This window comes from Chlorocebus sabaeus, chromosome 20 (assembly GCF_047675955.1).
Source record: "Chlorocebus sabaeus isolate Y175 chromosome 20, mChlSab1.0.hap1, whole genome shotgun sequence".
NCBI classification, from domain to species: domain Eukaryota; kingdom Metazoa; phylum Chordata; class Mammalia; order Primates; family Cercopithecidae; genus Chlorocebus; species Chlorocebus sabaeus.
In genome coordinates this window covers 111,301,571-111,321,600 of record NC_132923.1, presented here as the reverse complement: position 1 = coordinate 111,321,600, position 20,030 = coordinate 111,301,571, and the positions used below count along the sequence as shown (strand labels likewise).

At 56.4% G+C, this 20,030-nt stretch overlaps 1 protein-coding gene across 2 annotated transcripts; it reads left to right on the top strand.

The window, feature by feature from the left end:
* The first annotated feature begins 582 nt into the window (after positions 1 to 582).
* SELENON (selenoprotein N) lies at positions 583 to 19,581 on the top strand. Of its 2 annotated transcripts, XM_038004203.2 has the most exons (12): positions 583 to 784; positions 1,414 to 1,531; positions 6,295 to 6,428; positions 9,640 to 9,849; positions 10,085 to 10,209; positions 10,743 to 10,880; positions 12,484 to 12,565; positions 12,720 to 12,908; positions 13,702 to 13,807; positions 15,249 to 15,361; positions 15,446 to 15,547; positions 16,883 to 19,581. In XM_038004203.2, exons 1-12 carry the CDS (start codon positions 602 to 604, stop codon positions 17,051 to 17,053), a joined length of 1,671 nt encoding a protein of 556 aa, XP_037860131.2. In that variant the 5' UTR covers positions 583 to 601; the 3' UTR covers positions 17,054 to 19,581. The 2 variants fall into 2 exon arrangements, with proteins under 2 accessions (XP_037860131.2, XP_072863788.1); XM_073007687.1 differs by lacking the exon at positions 9,640 to 9,849.
* The last annotated feature ends 449 nt before the right edge of the window (positions 19,582 to 20,030 follow it).

Here is a 20,030-nt window from a genome sequence, read left to right as displayed (position 1 = left end):
CCCCACAACTGCACATGAGGGGAACACGGGCTGGGCTTTCTTTTTAATTTGTCTTGCTCTAGATGACAGAGGAACTTTTAGAAAACTTGTGGGATAAGGATGGACGGATGCCCCTCAGCAGTCTCTGGCCTCGTACACGGCTGCCAGCAGAGGCGGACACGAGGCCTCAGTGGCCCTCGACGCCCCTTCTCCAGGAGAGCACAGGGTGTGTGACTTCTCCCCAGCCTCTGGCCCCAGTCCCTTCTTTGTCCCAGTCCCCAGCCTGCAATCGCTCTCCGGCTTGGGCCGGGCAAGTGGGCCGCAGAGGCCTGGCTTAGCTTTGGGAACGGAAGCATAGGAAGGGGCGCGGAGAGGCAGGAAGCGGCCTGGGGAGGCTGGGGTGGTCGCGACTACAGACCCTACCACATAGACGCGCTCAGCCCCTCTGGGCGCTCCGGTGTAGCCGACCCCGCCCTGGGCGCGGGCCGTGCCGCGAAGCCGGGACCCAGCGACCCCGGCACGGCCCCTGCCACCGCCCCGCCCCGCCCCGCCCCCGGCCCCGCCCCGCTCCGCTCCGCTCCTTGGCGTTGGGGGCCGCCCGCAGCCGCCGCCAGCCGCAGCCATGGGCCGGGCCCGGCCGGGCCAACGCGGGCCGCCCAGCCCCGGCCCCGCCGCGCAGCCTCCCGCGCCACCGCGCCGCCGCGCCCGCTCCCTGGCGCTGCTCGGAGCCCTGCTGGCCGCCGCCGCCGCCGCCGCCGTCCGGGTCTGCGCCCGCCACGCCGAGGCCCAGGAGGCCGCGCGGCAGGTCCGGGCCCGAGCAGGCCGGGGCGGGGGCGCGGGAGCGGGGACTGAAGGGCCGAGCGTCGGCAGCAGGGGGAACATGGGCAGGGACGAGTCGGGGGAGGCGGGGGGCGGAGGGGGACCGCATGGGGGGAGCACGGGAAGGAGGGGACACGGGAGGCGGGTGGGGGAGCCTGGGGCCGGACTGATGGGGAGGAGGCGAACGGAGGTCACTGTGGAGCTGGGACAGACTGGAGGGGTCTGTCCAGAGGGGTGACCTGGACACAGTGAAGCTGGGACGCACAGAGTCTGAAAGGGGCACTGGGGAGCCCTGGGACAGTGAGGAGGGGACACAGGAGAGGACAGAAGGTGCAGGAGGAACAGGGCCAAGCAGCCAGGGCCAGACCGAAGGCGGGCTGAGGACAAACTGGGAGGGGCAGTCGGACCAAACAGTGGATGAGCAGGGACCGGGAGGGACTGGAGGCTCTGGGAGCAGTACAGAGGCGACATTTGCACAGATGGACCGGGAGGCCCTGGGAGGACTCAGGAAGATGGTGGGAGGAGGGGCTCCCACCATCCGGAAGCAACTGCTTGTTGGGGACCAGGAGAGGAGGCCACCAACTGGTGCCCAGCCCAGTCTCTCCTCCCAAGCAGGAATCAGCGCTGAAGACCCTGGGGACAGATGGCCTTTTTCTCTTTTCCTCCTTGGACATTGACGGAGATATGTACATCAGCCCTGAGGAGTTCAAACCCATTGCTGAGAAGCTAACAGGTACCAGGAGAGGCTGGCGGCTGGGGAGGAGGGCGCCTTGACCACGCTGTCTTCACTGAGCAGGAGGGGCTGTCTGGAGTGGAGGGAAGCCCCTGGGGTCTCAGAGGCCCTGGACTCCTCCCAGCTCTGACACTTTGTAGCTGGTGGCTTGGACTAGCTGCTCCAGCAACCCCTAAGCCTGTTTTTCTCAGACTTGTGAACAATAATACCAGTTAACATTCTTTGGTCTGCAAGGTGACTCACGCCTATAATCCCAACACTTTGGGAGACAGAAGGATTGCTTGAGCCCAGGAGTTCAAGACCAGCCTGGCCAACATGGCAAAACCCCATCCCTACAAAAATACAGAAATTAGCCGGGTGTGGTGGCGCATGCCTGTAGTCCCAGCTACTTGGGAGGCTGAGGTGGGAGGATCACTTGAGGCCATGAGGCAGAGGTTGCAGTGAGTTGACATCACACCACTACACTCCAGGTGACAGAGTGAGACCCTGTCTCAAAACAAACAAAGCAAAACCAAAAAAACAAAAAAACCATTCCTTGGCCACCTCCTCCGTGCCAGGCATTTAAGTGCTTCATGTGGGTTCTCTCTTTACACCTCACTGAGCCCTGGGAGATGGACACTGTCATGATCCCCATGGTTAATAGTTTGAGAGACTAAGACACAGGCAGGCTCCCCAGTTTCCCAAGCTAGAAAGGTGGGGAGCCAGGGCTAGAACTGGGGCCATCTGGCTCCAGGGTCCTGTACCAGCTCACAGGTTTCAGGAGTAGAGAAAAGAAATGCACAGTGACGAATATGCAGATTTCCAATAGACGACAGCTACAACTTTTTTTTTTTTTTTTTTTTTTTTTTAGATAGGGTCTTGTTCTATCACCCAGACTGGAGTGCAGTGGTGCAGTCATGGCTCAGTGCAGCCTCAACTTCCCTGGCTCAGTTGATCCTCCTGCCTCAGTCTCCTGAGTAACGGACACAGGCACGTGCTGTCATGCTCAGCTGATTTTTCTATTTTTGTAGAGATATAGTCTCACTACGTTGCCTAGGCTGGTCTCAAACTCCTGGGTTCAAACGATCCTTCTACCTTGGCCTCCTAAAGTGCTGGAATTACAGGTGTGAACCACCACGCCCAGCCAGGAGCTGTAACTATTATTACTAAATCTGAAACTCTGCTTAGGTGTTTTCAGATTCCTATTCCATTCTTTTTGTTGTTGTTGTTGAGCTGGAGTCTTGCTGTGTCACCCAGGCTGGAGTGCAGTGGCGTGATCTCAGCTCATTGCAACCTCTGCCTCCTGGTTCAAGCAATTCTCCTGCCTCAGCCGCCCCAGGAGCTGGGATTACAGGCACCTACCACCACACTGGGCTGATTTTGTATTTTTAGTAGAGATGGGGTTTTGCCATGTTACATGTTAGCCAGGCTAGTCTCGAACTCCTGACCTCAAGTGATCTGCCTGCCTCAGCCTCCCAAAGTGCTGGGATTACAGGCATGAGGCACTGTGTCCGGTCTCCTATTCCATTCTTGCTATCATTTTTGCCTAGTGCAGTCAGTGATTATTTATTCATTTATTTGGTTAAAGATGAGGGGCTGAAGGCTGAGGCAGGAGAATAGCATGAACCCAGGAGGCGGATCTTGCAGTGAGCCAAGATCGCGCCACTGCACTCCAGCCTGGGTGACAGAGCGAGACTACGTCTCGAAAAAAAAAAAAAGATGAGGGGCTGAAACATTCTAATGAATTATAAAATGCTTTTCTCGCTGCCCCCACCATCACCCCAACCTCTGTGTCCATTTTCTTCCAACTTCTTGTGACATTTCTTGAACTTAGGATCTTCGGCACCTACTTGGTTTTTTTTTTTTTTTTTTTTTTTTTTTTTTTTTTTTTAGACGGAGTCTGGCTCTGTCGCCCAGGCTGGAGTGCAGTGGCCGGATCTCAGCTCACTGCAAGCTCCGCCTCCCAGGTTTACGCCATTCTCCTGCCTCAGCCTCCGGAGTAGCTGGGACTACAGGCGCCCGCCACCTCGCCCGGCTAGTTTTTTGTATTTTTAGTAGAGACGGGGTTTCACCGTGTTCGCCAGGATGGTCTCGATCTCCTGACCTCGTGATCCGCCCGTCTCGGCCTCCCAAAGTGCTGGAATTACAGGCTTGAGCCACTGCGCCCGGCCCGGCACCTACTTGTTACCCAGATTGCCTGGTGTAAATCAGTCATCGATGGGAAAGGCAAAAGAGACATGCTGGCTGTTTCGGGTGCATAAGCTCCAAAGCACTGTCACGGGCCTGCTGTTTTTCAGGGGTGTATTGGGTAGGTTGGCTCCGTGCTGGTCCGGTGACCTGTGATCGCTGCTAGAGGAGAAAGGTTGGATGGAAAATGCTAATGAGCTGGAGTGGATGTGTATTGATGTCTCTTGGTGGCAGGCAGTTCTGTCATGAAGGCAGATGGGCAGATAAGCAGGTCGTCTCCTTGTGGCCTTGCCTGTACCTCTTATTTTGCATACACTTCTGAGCATTTGCACAGCCACCTCTTTGTCCTTTTTTGTGGCCAGAGTGAGAGTTCTCTCATAATGACATGTTAGCAAAGCTTGCTGGGCTTGAGGCGCACTTTTAATTTTTTGCACAGAAGTCTTTTTCTCCAGCAGGGTGAAAGAATTCCCCCATTACCTCTAGACTGTGAATGCAAAAACGGACCAAGTTTTGAGAAATCAAAGGGGGGAAATCAAATCCAAGCAGGAAATGGAGCCAACAAGTTCTGTTTGGTAGAGTTATGAGTGTGTTTAATTTTCTGCCTTATCCCTTAAAATTTTTACAAATTGCCTATAATGGGCAAATGTTACTCTTAAGTCAGGAAATAAAAGTTTTCATTAAAAAGCCAAAGGGCTGTAAAATGCTGAGTAGTATTATTATAATTAATAACAGTATTACCAACTCCATTTGACAAATGAGAAAGTAAAGGCTCAGAGAGGTGAAGTCCCTTCCCCAGATCATACAGCTAGGTGGTGGGGGAATCATTATTATTATTGTGTTGTTTTTGTTTTTTGTTTTTTTTCTGAGACGGAGTCTTACTCTGTCTCCCAGGCTGGAGTGCTCGGCTTACTCTCACTGCAACCTCTGCCTCCTGGGTTCAAGTGATTCTCCTGTCTCAGCCCCCAGAGTAAGCTGGGATGACAGGTGTGCACCACCATGCCCAACTAATTTTGGTATTTTTAGTAGAGATGGGGTTTCTTTTTTTTTTTTTTCTTTTTTTTTTTTTTTTTTTTTTGAGACGGAGTCTCGCTGTGTCGCCCAGGCTGGAGTGCAGTGGTGCGATCTCGGCTCACTGCAAGCTCCGCCTCCTGGGTTCACGCCATTCTCCCACCTCAGCCTCCGAGTAGCTGGGACTACAGGCGCCCGCCACCACGCCCGGCTAGTTTTTTGTATTTTTAGTAGAGACGGGGTTTCACCATGTTAGCCAGGATGGTCTCCATCTCCTGACCTCGTGATCCACCCGCCTCGGCCTCTCAAAGTGCTGGGATTACAGGCGTGAGCCACCGCGCCTGGCCTGGGATGGGGTTCCATCATGTTGGTCAAGCTGGTCTTGAACTCCTAACCTCAGGTGATCCGCCAGCTTCGGCTTCCCAAAGTGCTGGGATTACAGGCATGAGCTGCCTTGGGAATCATTATTATTAATATTTATCTGTGATAGTAAAATAATTGAATAAGCAAGGCCGACTAATAACCCTGCATATTCCTGTTGCTCCCTTCTTCTTGGATTTCTAGATTGCGTTTTGGAAAGTTTTATTGCATTGACTTACAAATATAGAAATAAGTGATGCTTCAGAATAGGGATTTGCATCAGGAGCAGCAGGGAGCGCTCGTTAAAAGGGCAGTTTCCAGACTCCCACCCCTGCAGATTGTGATTCAGTAGGTCTGAGGTGGGTTGTGAGCATCTGTAGTTTAAAGGCATCCTGGGTGATTTTGAGGACTTCTGGTTGAGAACGGCTTTAATGCATCGTTCAGGCTGCTAGCCATTCAGTCAGCAAATGCCAGGCATCATCTCTGTACCACTACCCTGCCCTGGGAGGGCAGACAGGACAAGACCCACCCCCACCCCCCACCGGCTTCATTTTGTTACCGGTGACTATTACTCACCCCTTTTGAAATAGGCGTCATTTCTCCCTTAGCCCTTCAAAATGAATCCTTCCACACTGGGAAGGTTACAGACTTGCCAGATCTCTGAGCAGGAAAAGATCCAAGAAATAAAATCTAGCCACTGCCAGTCCAGCCCCTCCTGCAGCCGGAGCAGTTCCCCTTCCCTCCAAAAAAGTAGGGGAAAGTGGGTCTCCTCACTCCCAAACCAGTGCTCTCCCTATGACACCAAAGAGCCTGTTTCTGTTTCTTGCTTCATTCATTACTCTGGTTCCCCTGACTGAGTTCCTCTCAGTCCCAGAAGACCCAGAAAAGGGTCATGGTTGGTCATGGGTTTCAAGTAACACAAGCCTGGGTTTCAATCTCAATTCCTCTACCATCTAGCTATGTAACCTGGGGAAGTGACTTTTCCTCTCTGAACCTTCACTTTCTTATTTGTCAAATGGAGTTGGTAATGTTATTATCTGACTCCCTGGGCTATCCTGAAACTAAAATGTGATACACTGGTTGTTACTCCGGTGATTGTTAACTGTTAACACCCCAGCTACCTCCACCCCCTGCCTGGCTGCGTTAATCACCAGCTAGTGTGGATGACCAGGGAGAGTTGAGCTCTGCAGCGTAAGGGCAGTGCCCCTCCGATGATCTGTGTCTCATAGGGTCAACTCCTGCGGCCAGCTACGAGGAGGAGGAGTTGCCCCCTGACCCTAGCGAGGAGACACTCACCATAGAAGCCCGATTCCAGCCTCTGCTCCCGGAGACCATGACCAAAAGCAAAGATGGCTTCCTAGGGGTGAGTAGGGGACCACAGGCAGCGGGATCATCTGTGTGCATCCGTCTCCTGAGGATGAGTTTCTGCTCCATTCATCTTTCTTTCCTCTGCCCTCTGTGTGCCCACTGGAGCCAGGCCCCATGCCAGGCCCTGGAGGTCCATGTGGCTGTGGTGTTGTCCCTGCTGTCCAGGCATATAGCCTGCTGGGGGAGCAGGAGAGAGAGGCATTAGTCTTCACCCCACATGGGGGAATCTGGGATGACTTCCTAGAGGAAGTGACATCTGGTAGACTGCAGGAAGAGGATGAGGAGGGCTCAGCAGGGTGACTGAGCGCAGGTGGGGAGTCTCGGAGGAAGCAGCAGTGCAGTAGAGACCCTGTTAGTGCAGCTGTCCCACATACTATGATGATTACTTCCCGCACATCCATCTCTTCCCCCTAGGGTATAGCCTGATGCCTGCCTCCTGATAGGTACTCTGTTGAACTCTGATGATCTAGACCTGAGGTTTGGTCCCCAGCAGAGGGCTGTGGGGTGGGGAGGGCACCTGAGAAGGTGGAGGTAGGAGGTGGATAGATGTTCTCCTTGCCAGCCCCTCCCCAGCCCGAGGCCCTTTGGACAGGGTCCTGAGCGCATTGCAGGATGAAGCTGCCTCAGCCCCTGCCTGCCCTTTTGCACTGTCTCCCACTCTCTCCTCCCCTCTGTGGGCTTCCTCTGTTCCAACCACACCAGACTTCCTTCCTTCCAAATCCCCAGGCTTTCTTCCAACTAGGAGCCTTCTCACACGCGGTTCCCCGTGCCAGGAACACTGCCTCTCTGTGCCCAGCCCACACCGACCCAGCCTTTTCATCTCAGCCAACGCCCCTTCAGTACGAACAGAGGCCTGAAGGCAGGAGTGCCAGGCTGGTCACCGAGGCCAGGCGGCTGGTGTGGCTGGACCCAGGAGGCATGCAGGACCCACGCAGGGGCATCCTGGTCAGTGGGGCCAGGAGAGAAGGTGCCAGACCCCACCAAGGGCCTTGTTGCCTGCCTTTGGCCTTCATTCTGTGGCGGCTGAACACTAAGCAGATTTTAAATAAGACAGCCTCCTCATGAGACCTGGGCTTTCCAGGCCAGGGACGGGGCATGGGAAGAATGGGGAGAAATGGAGCCAAGAAGACCAGTTCTGGGCGGGCGAGGGAGAGGAGATGGAGAGTAAGGGCAGCCTGGAGGATGCTGGGGAAGGAAGAAAGGGCAGGGAGCAGCTCCTCATGGACAATGGGTGGGCAGGAGTTGGATGACTCAAGCTTCTGGCTGGTGACCAGGGGCATGGTGGGCTGCTCGCCCAGATGGGAACTGTAGCGGGGGAGGGAGAAGGGGGCAGAGAATGAGGTCAGTCTGCACATGTTGAAGTTGAGTTCCCCAGGGGATGTTGGATGTCCGCCGCCCAGCAGCAGCCCCTTGGCAGTGCCCAACTCTAGAGCCTGGCAGCCACATGGCAAACGGGAATGACCGGGAGGCTGGTGCCTGTGGCGGTATTGCCACCTGGCCCAGCCCAGGGAAGCAGTGCTGGGGAGCCCCTTTCTTCCTTTCTTTTTTTTTTGGAGACAGAGTGTCACTCTGTCGCCCAGGCTAGAGTGCAATGGCACGATCTCAGCTCACTGCAAGCTCCACCTCCCGGGTTCAAGCAATTCTGCCTCAGCCTCCCAAGTAGCTGGGACTACAGGTGTCTGCCACCATGCCTGGCTAATTTTTGTATTTTTAGTAGAGACGGGATTTCACCATGTTGGCCAGGATGGTCTCGATCTCCTGATTGATCCTCCCACCTCGGCCTCCCAAAGTGCTGGGATTATAGGCATGAGCCACCGCGCCCGGCTGGGAGCCGCTTTCTTAACCTCATCGCTGAAGGTTCAGGCAGGGATGGGAATTCCAAGGAGGAGCTCACAGGGAAGGGCACTGCCCATTTTGGTTCCTGTTTACTTGCCATCTCCCACTATAAGTTCCAAGAAGACAGGCTGCACAGTGTACTCTGAGAGAAACTTCCTATACATTAGGTGCATAAAACATTTTATGGAATGAACACATGAATAAACGTGTTCTTCTCAGCCAAGGAGAGAGAGTGCAGCAGATAGGCAGGAGTCTAGGAAGTGGTCGAAACGGCTCTGACCTTCCACAGAAGGAGGTGGGGAACATATCTCTACGGGTTTGGCAGTGATGGGCTGATCTGAGCGGATGAGTCCCCACAGACAGCAAGAACTGGGGTGAGGCAGGAACAGCACCCCCAGCCCTGGCCCCCGAGCAGAGCCCCACCGAGCCCAGCACCCATCTCTGGCAGGTCCCCTGCAGGGGGTGGCCAGCCTACAAGCAGGACCCAGCAGGGCGGGCTCGGCCTGGCCCCGCATAGCCAGCTCTGCCTTGAGAACTGCCTGTTAAATCTCTCTCCACGGGAGCTCCCTGCACTGCTTTCCTCCCACCTCCCACCAAGCCTGAGCTCCTGCTGCCAGGGAGGTGGGGACAGGAGAGGGAACCTGCTGTTCCTCAAATGCTGGCTGATGTGTAGACAGCTCTGTGGTCTCTGAGTGTCCTCTTCAAGCCATCAGCTTGTCAGAGGCAAGGCAGGTCACTGATGAGGACTCGGGCTTAGGGAAGGCCTTTTGCCCAAGGTGGGGCAGTCTGTACTTAAGGCAGGGCCCTTCTGGGGGAGGCCGGCCTTCCCACTCCCTGTGGTCTCATCCTGCTCTTGACCCTAGAGATCTCACCTCAAACATGATTGGCCACCACCCTCATCGGACTTAGCTCCAAACTGAAATCCTGAGCTGGCCAGTGGGACATTAGTCCCTGGGAGGAGACTTGGAGAGGAGACTAGGGAGGGAGAGCAGGGCTGCTGGAAGGCGGGGAAGCCAGGCAGGGTGGTGGCTCCCAAGGCTGGCCCATGGGCTTATGCATAGGAGGGAGGTGGGATGGTGTGAGGCACAGAGCCCCACCACCCCCATTCCAACCCTGCCTTTGAGCGAGCTGCTCTGGCCTGGGCTGCGCCTGGGTGAGCTGCAGAGGCACTGGAGCGGGGAGAGGAGCCTCTCTCTGGTGGGATATTGCTAAGCTTGTGGCCATCACTGGGGCAGGAAACTGCCTGGGGTCCATCTGCTCCCTTGGTGTGGGCTGTCTCAGGGCTTGAGGGAGACCTCCACCTACGTGGGACACGAGGCCCTGGAATCATGGTTCTTAGATATCTGGAGCTTCGCTTTCCCCTGCCCCAGGTTTCCCGCCTTGCCCTGTCCGGCCTCCGAAACTGGACGGCCGCAGCCTCGCCAAGTGCAGTGTTTTCCGCCCGCCACTTCCAGCCCTTCCTTCCCCCGCCAGGCCAGGAGCTGGGCGAGCCCTGGTGGATCATCCCCAGTGAGCTGAGCGTGTTCACTGGCTACCTATCCAACAACCGCTTCTATCCGCCGCCGCCCAAGGGCAAGGAGGTGAGGACAGCCGGGGCGCGACCTGAGGCCCTCTGCCCCAGCCCAGGAGTGGCCATCCCTCTGTTTGCGCCTGGACCCCAGTGCCAGACCTGCCCCACCTGCTCTCCTGCCTCCCTCTGGACCTGCCTCCTCCCCATGGGGCCCCTGGGCCTTTGGGTCTGGGCTGACCCCCACCCCAGTGGATCCAGGCTCAGCGGGACCCAGCAAGCCAGCACGTGCCTCCCACCGCCCCCAGGTCATCATCCACCGGCTCCTGAGCATGTTCCACCCTCGACCCTTTGTGAAGACCCGCTTTGCCCCTCAGGGGGCCGTGGCCTGCCTGACTGCCATCAGTGACTTCTACTACACCGTGATGTTCCGGTGAGTGGGCCACACAGGCCAGCCTGGAGCTTCCGGGAGGCACAGCCGGTTTAGCACCCAGAGGGGAGGGCCTGGCTTGAGCCCCCCAACTCTGTCTCTCCTCCCCCTGCCATCTCGGGGAAGCAGCTTTGGCTCTCTCAGCCTCAGTTTTCTCACCTGTGGATTGGGGTGCTGATGACTTCCTCGTAGGGCATGTGAGGGTTCCGAAAGAAAAAGCTGTGGAACTTGCTTGGCACGGGGCTGGTAGCCATGGCTGTGCCATCCACACAGAAGTGGGAAGGACATCCAGTCACACATGCCCTCCAGAAGCTGTGGGGGCTCAGGGAGGGGGTCCAGGCAGGGCTTCTGGAGGAGGGACATGTGACCTGGGCCTCAAAGGACAAGCAGCATTTGGAGGGCCTTGCTGCTGCCCCCTGGCCCATCCACCTCCACCCACACACTCAGCCTCCTCTCCCTGATGAGTCTGGCCAAGGCTTCCCGGGCTCCTGGGGAGAAGGTGGGCAGCTCTGGTGCAGGAGATTCCCTTCACACAGGATCCACGCCGAGTTCCAGCTCAGTGAGCCGCCCGACTTCCCCTTCTGGTTCTCCCCGGGTCAGTTCACCGGCCACATCATCCTCTCCAAAGACGCCACCCACGTCCGCGACTTCCGGCTCTTCGTGCCCAACCACAGGTGGGAGCTTGACCTTGACCCAGCCTTGGCTCCCTCCTACAGCTTGTCCTGCTCCCCAGCTCCAGGAGCCTAGGGGCCTCTTCTGTCTCTGCCCCTTCCTTTGCTCCCCAGAGCCCATCTCGTGGGGCTGGCGTGGGAGGAGGCGGCATGAGGCAGGCAAGAGGATGAGCTGATCACCCACCAGCTCTTCCCAGGCACCCCGTGGCCTGGCCCTCCACCTCTGTCCCTGGGACCCAGTGCAGCAGCCCATAGACTCTTCCTGAAGCTGGGCCTCCCCGCCCTCACACTGCTGACAGGCCCTAATCAAAGCTGTAATCGCAGCCTGTGCGTGCCACCAAGGGGAAGGCCGGCAGCTAGGCAGGGACCCAGCTGTGGGGTCCAGGAAGGCTTCTCAGAAGAAGAGGGTCATCTCAGTAGAGACAAGGGGCTCTGAGGGTTTCGCTAGGCAGAGGAACAGCACATGCAAAGGCCGAGGGCAGGCCCTCCACTGCTGCAGAGCCCTGGAGAGGCTTCCGGGACAGTGCTGCACCAGCCACCTGCCTGCCTCACCTCCTCAGGGCTGGCCACCTGTCAGCAGAGTAGAGGACCCAGGAGGCCCTGGCTTCAAGTCTGTCCAGATTCCTAACTGATAGCAAGTGGCCACCTAGTGGGCCTGAGTGACCGCTCTACAGGGACAAGACCTGGCTGGGAGCCAGGAGGTCTGCAGTTACGTCTCAACTATGGCGCCCACTGGTTCTGTGGCTGTGGGCAAGGCCCTGGCCCTCCGTAGGCCTGTTTCCTCATCTGCCAGATGGGAGACTGACTCCTGGCCTATTTCACCCACAGGGCAGGCGTGAGAGGATGGTTAGGATGACATGGGAGGAGAAAATTGCCCCTAGGAGTGGGGATGGCTTCCCTCCCTCCCCAGGGTGGGCAGAGCAGGGGCTTCCAAGTCAAAGTACCAGCCCTCGGGCTGGGCACACCTGCCTCCGACCCGGGGTTATTGAGGAGGGGGCCTGGACTATATGGGACAGAAGGAGAGAGGCAGTGACCAGATCCAGGACCAGCTGCTCCTGGGCTCATGTCTGAGGACCAGGCATCAGGGACTGCTGACCCCTGGTGGGTACCTAGCTCTGCCCTCTGCACCACCTGCTGCGGAGGTGGTGGTTTGTCAGTGCTGGGGCTCCCCCGTGCGGCGGACCTGCAGATTGCACTGCTCGGCTCAGATTTCCTGCTGCCCACCAGAGGCCTGTGCAGGGACCACAGTGCTCACTTTCATTCCTGCCCCACCCTGTGACCCACCATGAGGCACTGGCCATCTCTCTGCCTCGAAGGGTCCTGGAGAATACACGGGGCATGGCTGTGCAGGCCCTTTGTGGATTGTGAAGGGCAGGGCCGGCGGACGGTGAAGTGGCTCCAGTGCCTTAGGAAGGCGCAGCCTGGTGGAGAGAGGGCCAGGACTCTGCAGCCAGAATCCCAGTGGCTCTGAGAGCAGGTGTTCACCTTGAGAAGCCTCAGTGTCCTCATCTGGAAAATGGAGACAGTTGCAGGTATTATGTGAGATAAAGTGTGACACAGATAATGGGCTTTGATGATGGTGTCACTCTGTGCTGGCCATCCCCAGGTCTCTGAATGTGGACATGGAGTGGCTTTATGGGGCCAGTGAAAGCAGCAACATGGAGGTGGACATCGGCTACATACCCCAGGTGAGCGCACAGGAGGCTCCCATCCAGGTGGGCTCGCTGCAGGGCCCCGCCCTTCCTCTGTAATGAGTGGAGCATCTTGGAGGGTCTCTCAGGGAGCCCCTGAAGATTCTTGCCCATCTCTGAGCCTTCCCCCCACCACTGACCTCTGGCCCAGATGGAGCTGGAGGCCATGGGCCCCTCAGTGCCCTCGGTGATCCTGGATAAGGATGGCAGCGTGATCGACAGCCACCTGCCCTCGGGGGAGTCCCTGCAGTTTGTGTTTGAGGAGATCAAGTGGCAGCAGGAGCTGAGCTGGGAGGAGGCTGCCCGGCGCCTGGAGGTGGCCATGTACCCCTTCAAGAAGGTGAGGCTGGGCGGGGTGAAGGCCAGGGTCAGGCTGCACGGGTAGAGGCTGGGAGCTGTGGAGCAGCAGCTGGGCACAGGTGCTGGCGTGTGTTCAGGGCTTGCTACTGAGGCTGTCTCACTGTTGTGCCCAGCGTGTGCCAGTGGGGCTTCCCTGCTGCCATTTGGAACTTAGAGGAAGAGGCCAGGTGCAATGGCTCATGCCTATAATCCAAAACTTTGGGAGGCTGAGGCGGAGAATCACTTGTGGCCAGGAGTTCAAGAGCAGTCTGGGCAACATAGCAAGACCCCATATCTACAAAAAAATTTTTTAATTACCTGGGGGTGGTGTTAGCACGCACCTGTAGTACTAAACCTTTGGGGAGGCCGAGGCAGGAGGACTGCTTGAGCCCAGGAGTTCAAGGCTGCAATGAGCTATGACTGTGCCACTACACTACAGCCTAGGCAACAGAGTGAGACTCCATCTCAAAGAAAAAATAAATGAAAATAATAATAATAAGTAGAACTTGGAGGAGACATCCATCCCCTGGCTCAGCAGCACCCCCTTCACACACACATACAAACACACTAACATATATACACACACACATATACACACATATATACAAACATACACAAACATATACATACACATACAAATGTACATATACACAAACATGTACACACACAGATATGCCTACACACAAACTCACATGTATACACACACACATACTTGCACACACTATAGACTCACAGCCCGAGTGGGACCCTGGCCGCTTTGATGATGGCTTCTCTCTGTCTCGGCGTGGCCCCAGGTCTCCTACTTGCCGTTCACTGAGGCCTTCGACCGAGCCAAGGCTGAGAACAAGCTGGTGCACTCGATCCTGCTGTGGGGGGCTCTGGACGACCAGTCCTGCTGAGGTGAGGGGCCCGACTGAATCTAAGGGGAGCAGGGGGAAAAGTGCACACCTTGTTGGGTACCAGAGACTCTGAAACCAATGGGACTCTCCTGTTGAGTCATGAGGGCCCCGGGGACTGCCCAGGGTAGGGGCGTGGGGTGAGGGCCTGGGAGTTTCTGTGCTGAGCCCAGCGGGAGCTACCAGATGCTGAAGAAAGGGCCCTGGCAGACTGGGTTCAAACTCAGCCATTGTCAGCTCGGTGACCTTGACCAAGTGTCTTCTCCTCCCCAAGCCTCAGTTTTCTCAATAGTAAGAAGGGATAATACACTTACCTCTCAAAGCTGTGGACATAGGGGTGAAAGTGCCGCATACACTGTGAAGTCTAAGTGTATATACACGTGTAAGAGGGAAAATCAGGCCAGAGGCTGGTCTTGCGTTAATTTATTCAGAAAATTCACCAGAGACCTCCTAGATGCAACGTTCTTTGGGTGTCTGGCAGTGGGCACAAAGATGAATGAAACAGTGCCCCGCCCTCACCCTGTCAGCCATCAGTGTAGCAGTGGGCTGGGTGCTGGCGTCCCACAGTGAGGAAGTCAGAAGGGGTCCCTGCCCTCAAAGAGGGAGACACAGTGCAAAGGCAGACACCAAATGAATCAGTACAAGCACGGTGAGTGTTCTACATGGGACAGTCCAGAGTGGCACCAGAGTGTATATCTGAGGGTCAGGGAAGGCTTTGTGAAGACAGTGATATTTACGCTGAGACTCTGAAGGATGAGTAGGAGTTTGTCAAGTGACCAGATGGAGTGTTCCAGGTAGAGGAACAGCCTGTGCAAAGGCCCTGGGACACAGAATGTTCACTGGATTTAAGAAGCTGTCACTGAGGCCGGGCGCGGTGGCTCAAGCCTGTAATCCCAGCACTTTGGGAGGCTGAGACGGGCGGATCACGAGGTCAGGAGATCGAGACCATCCTGGCTAATACGGTGAAACCCCGTCTCTACTAAAAATACTAAAAACTAGCCGGGTGAGTTGGCGGGCGCCTGTAGTCCCAGCTACTCCGGAGGCTGAGGCAGGAGAATGGCGTAAACCCGGGAGGCGGAGCTTGCAGTGAGCTGAGATCCGGCCACTGCACTCCAGCCTGGGCGACAGAGCAAGACTCCGTCTCAAAAAAAAAAAAGAAAAAAAAAAAAAAAAAAAAAGAAGCTGTCACTGTCAGCAAGTCCCCGGGGCCAGGTAGAACCCCTAACCCTAATCTCAGCCCAGGATGCGGGTGTATTATGGATGTTAATTCCAACTACCATTTATTCAGTACCTACTCTGCCTCAGGCTCTTTGAATCTGTTATTTCACTTGGGTGCAGAGACTGTTCTGCAGTGCGTGAGGTCTCCCCAAAGCAAGATTGCACCCCAGGAAGATGTGGGGGCACCTCACACTTCTGTCTTCCAGCTTCTACCTCTTCCTGAACAGGTTCAGGGCGGACTCTCCGGGAGACTGTCCTGGAAAGTTCGCCCATCCTCACCCTGCTCAACGAGAGCTTCATCAGCACCTGGTCCCTGGTGAAGGAGCTGGAGGAGCTGCAGGTGAGCCGGCAGGTGGGCAGGAACAGGAGCCTCCCGAACAGTGGTGGGGGCCACGCCATCAGGAGTATGCAACTGTCCCCACAGAACAACCAGGAGAACCCATCCCATCAGAAGCTGGCTGGCCTGCACCTGGAGAAGTACAGCTTCCCAGTGGAGATGATGATCTGCCTGCCCAATGGCACTGTGGTAGGCACCCTCACCCAGACCCCATGGGGCCCAGGGAGCAACCAGCAGGGGCCGTGGATGTGTAGGCTTCATCAGGTTTCGGGTCTGGCCCTGCCACTTCCTGGCTGCAAAGCCTCAAGCTGGTCTCTTACCTAGTCTAAGCCTCTGTTGTCCCCATGTAGAAACAGGAATCGTGATGCAGGTGTTGGTCATCGGGGGCTGTGCAGCAGTGAGCATAGTCCTGAGGCAGAGTCAGTGCCTCGCTAGAAACATGGCCTGGAAGGGAAGGCTTGCCTTGGACCATGGCAGCCAGTCCAGGGATGAAACGGGAGGGAGTAGCTGGACATTGTGACAGAGAAGACCAGGAGAGGGCCCTGAGCCAAGGTTCAAGACCCCACCTCTCCCTAAGGGCCCTTAGCACTCAGCAAGTCTTCTCACGGGGGCCTCACAGCAGCTTTGGGAGACGGATGATCATGAATGCCCATTTTATAAACAAGGAAAGAGGCCCAGAAAGGTTCAGAGACTGGACAAATGTTGCAGTTAATTAAGTGCAGCTGGCTTTGAACCAAGGCCTGCCCTTGAGCCTCAGATCTCCAGCTCTTCTGATCAAAGCGACCCCTTATCCCTTAAGTCCCAAGGCATGGTTAGTGTGGGGCCCAGGGCCGTAGGAGGAGGCCAGCTTCCTCAGGATCTTAGGACGGGAGCAGGTCAGGAGCAGGGGCTGGCACGGGCGAGGTGTCCAGTGAGGGCTCGGTGCAAAGGAAAGGGCACCAGGCGGAAGGCATCTGCTGTCCCAGGCACAGGGTGATGAGATGGTGTCGGGGAACTGCTTGGGAGAACCAGGCCTCCCACTCATATGAATGTTGGCTGAATGCTGATTCATTCGTCTGTTCATCTGCTGGGCACCTACTCTGTGCCAGGAACAAAGATAAAGACATGGCCCTGTGCTGAAAGAGCTCACTGTCTGGAGCGAGAGGCCAAAGGAGAGGCCCGTGGTGTGTGAGGCCCCAGTGAGAGAAGTGAGCACGGAGTTCAGGATGGAGTCCAGGGCCACAGGAACAGAGGAGAGAGGTCATTTCGGGGGGCGGAGGCAGAGGGCTAGTGAAGAGGTGATGTTGGAAAGTGTTGGGTTTTCACCTGGTAGGCAAGGCAGGGAGGTGCCCCCTCGTCAGACACAGGGTGATGAGGTGGTGTCGGGTGCTGGCGAGGGCTTACAGCAGCACTGCCTGCCCACCATCACCTCAGACAAGGACAGTCAAGGCCTGATAGCGTCCCTGCTTCTCCCCATAGAGCAGAGGGCACAGGGAGCCTGGGGGCCCCCTCTGTCCCACTCTCCTCACCCAGCCCTTCTCCCAGGTCCACCACATCAATGCCAACTACTTCTTGGACATCACCTCCATGAAGCCCGAGGAAGTCGAGAGCAATCTCTTCAGCTTCTCATCCACCTTTGAAGACCCATCCACGGCCACCTACATGCAGTTCCTGAAGGAGGGACTCCGGCGTGGCCTGCCCCTCCTCCAGCCCTAGAGTGCCTGCGGGGCCGGACAGTATCTGATGCACAGGCCCCCGCACGCCAGAGCCAGAGTGTTCCTCAGCCCATTTCAGACTGCAGATGCCGCCTACTCCCACCCCACTCCTAGGCTGCCTTGGGGGGTACAAGCTCCACTGAGGGTGGCCACCACAGCCTTGGCTCCATGGTGGCAGGTAGACAAGGGGTGCCTGGGCTGGCTGGGCAGAGGAACCTCTAGCTCTGACTGTCACTCTCCGCTCTCCCTACCCATTTGGCTCTGGAAAGCTGCTTGGCACCCCCAGATGAGGGCCTGGGTGAACTCTCTGGACCTTTTCCAGTGAGCCGCACAGTCTAGGCCCTTGTTGGGTGAAGAATGGAAGGAGGAGCAGGCTAGGAAGACAGGGCCACCACCCTCCTTGCTTTCAGCCCTTCCCACAGGAAACATCAAGAAGCCCCAGCCAGGAGGGGCCAGGCTTCCAAGGCGGCTCTCCTGTTTATCTAGAGCCTTCGTTCCTGGCCATACCCTGGGCTGCCCTCCTGTGCCTGATGTCCCCAGCTGGGGTCGGTCTCAGCAGGAGCCAGTCTTCTGGAGCCTCTGGGCAGAACCCTCCATTGAAGCGGAAATCAGACTGGACCCCCTGCGGCTTCCCTGACCATGCCACTGACCAGATGTCTGGGGAAGTTTACTGTGAAGGGGCTTCTGCCTTTAGCAATGGGGCACACTAAGGGGGTTCCCGAGGCCTAGAGCCAAAGCACTCCCACCAACTACCTTAGCACAGGGTCTCCACAGGACTGCGGGAGCCAGCGCTTTTGCTGCCCCTCCTGTCCCTCAGACCTCGCATGCACAGAAGCACAGCCCGGTCAAAGACCACAGCCTTCTCCAGAGCCGGCGCTGTCCGGCAACCAGGGTGCCCCAGGCTAGCTCTTCTACCACTGGGGCACCACGGACTCCCCTTGGCCACTCTTGGGACTTTGGTCCACGTCCTGAGCCACTGACCACGGCCAGTCTTTCTTTTTATATGTGCAGAAAAGTGTTTTTATACAAACTTTCTCATGGTTTGTAGGTATTTTTTTATAACCCCAGTGCTGAGGAGAAAGGAGGGGCAGTGGCTTCCCCGGCAGCAGCCCCATGATGGCTGAATCCGAAATCCTCGATGGGTCCAGCTTGATGTCTTTGCAGCTGCACCTATGGGAAGAAATAGTCCTCTCTTCCTTCTCCTCTTCAACTTTTTAAAAACAGTCCTCAGAGGATCCACGACCCCCCAGCACTGTCCCATCCTCTCCACGCAGGCCCACAGGCGCACCCGCACTCTTTCATTAAGGCCTTGAAGTCAGGCTGCCCCCTCCCCAGCCCCCAGTTCTCTCCTCACCCTCTCACCCCACCCGGGGCTCACTCTTAAACCTGGCTGTGGAAGAAGGAAGGCAGACATCTCTGCAGCCACTCCTGGGCCTTCTATTCGCCGAGTTACCCCGCTTGCCTTGGGCGTGTTCTCTGAGCCTTCCCTGAGCCTTCCCCAGCCAGTCTTGTTCTCAGTTTTGTTTTGTATTGTTTTGAGATGGAGTCTTGCTCTGTCACTCAGGCTGGAGTGCTATGGCTTGATCTTGGCTCGCTGCAACCCCCACCCCCCAACCCTGGTTCAAGCAATTCTGCCTCAGCCTCCCGAGTAGCTGGGATTACAGGTGCATGCCACCACACCCGCCTAATTTTTGTATTTTTAGTAGAGATGGGGTTTCACCATATTGGTCAGGCTGGTCTGAACTCCTGAACTCAGGTGATCCACCCGCCTCAGCCTCCCAAATTGCTGGGATTACAGGCGTGAGCCACACGCCCAACTTTGTTCTTAATTTTGTATTATCCAATCATTGCTAATATTACATGCACTTTCTCACTTAATCCTCACGACACGCTTGTGAGGCAGATGCTCATTGTTCCCATCTTGATGAAACGAGTCTCAGGGAGGTGAAGTGACTTGCCCAGGGTCACTCAGCCAGGTAGAGTTCAGATTCAAACCCACATGTGGCTCCAAAGCCTACGTCTGGATTTGGGGGTGTTTTTTGGCACAGCACCATCGCCTCTCTCCCTGCCTGTTTTCCCCAAAATGGAAAGGAAGGCCTTTTAAACCAGAGTGTCTCACTCCCCTCTGACCTCCAGGCCAGGCATGAGCCAGCCAGCTCAGCCAGGCTCCCTGTGTCCTGAGAGGAAGTGCCCCCATCCCCCATGCCCCTTATGGGGAGGGAGGGCACCTGATGTTCTCTGCGCCTCCCCCATCCTGTCAGGCACTTGTGGGAGGGCAGGGGAGCCCCTGCGAACCCTTCTCCCGCTGCTCTGGGAGAGTCAGTTCCGCAATGAGCCAGCCTAGTCCCATGGAAAATGCTGGTGGCCTGGGCCTTCTGAGGCCTCATCTGATGCCTCTGTAGTTCCTGTCCCCCACCAGGCCTTGAGGCTCAGGATAGGAGAGGGCCCCTGGCTGCCCTCCTGTCACTCCTCTGCCACTTCCCTCCCCTGTCCCCAACATGCCCTATAATAAAATTAGAGAAGACTGACTAGAGTGGTTCTAAGTGCTTTTCCTTTGAGTGGCATGTTCAGCTCTGTCCTTCCATGCGGCGGCTCCCTCCTGGGGTGGACTTGGCTGGAATGCTTTCAGGGACTATCTTACCTATCGAGGGCTTGAGTGACTTGCCCAAAATAAGTTTGTGATAGAACAAGTGGTAGGACTTACTGTTTTGAGAATCTGGTGCTCTCTGTTGAGAAAGATCTGGTAGTTGTCTTAGAAGCGAAGCCTGAGACAGGCATGAAGTGATTTTTTTTTTTTTTTTTTGTGGGGTAGGGAGTGTACTTCCAGAAAAACCTGTAAAAGAAGGAGGGAAGGAGAAGAGGAAAAGGAAAAATGCTGAGCAGGAACAGTCTCAGCCCAGCCTTGGCCTGACCACAGTGGAAGAGCTGTGAGGCATAAACCACACTGCAGAGTTGAGCTGGCCTTTTGGGCCTTGTAT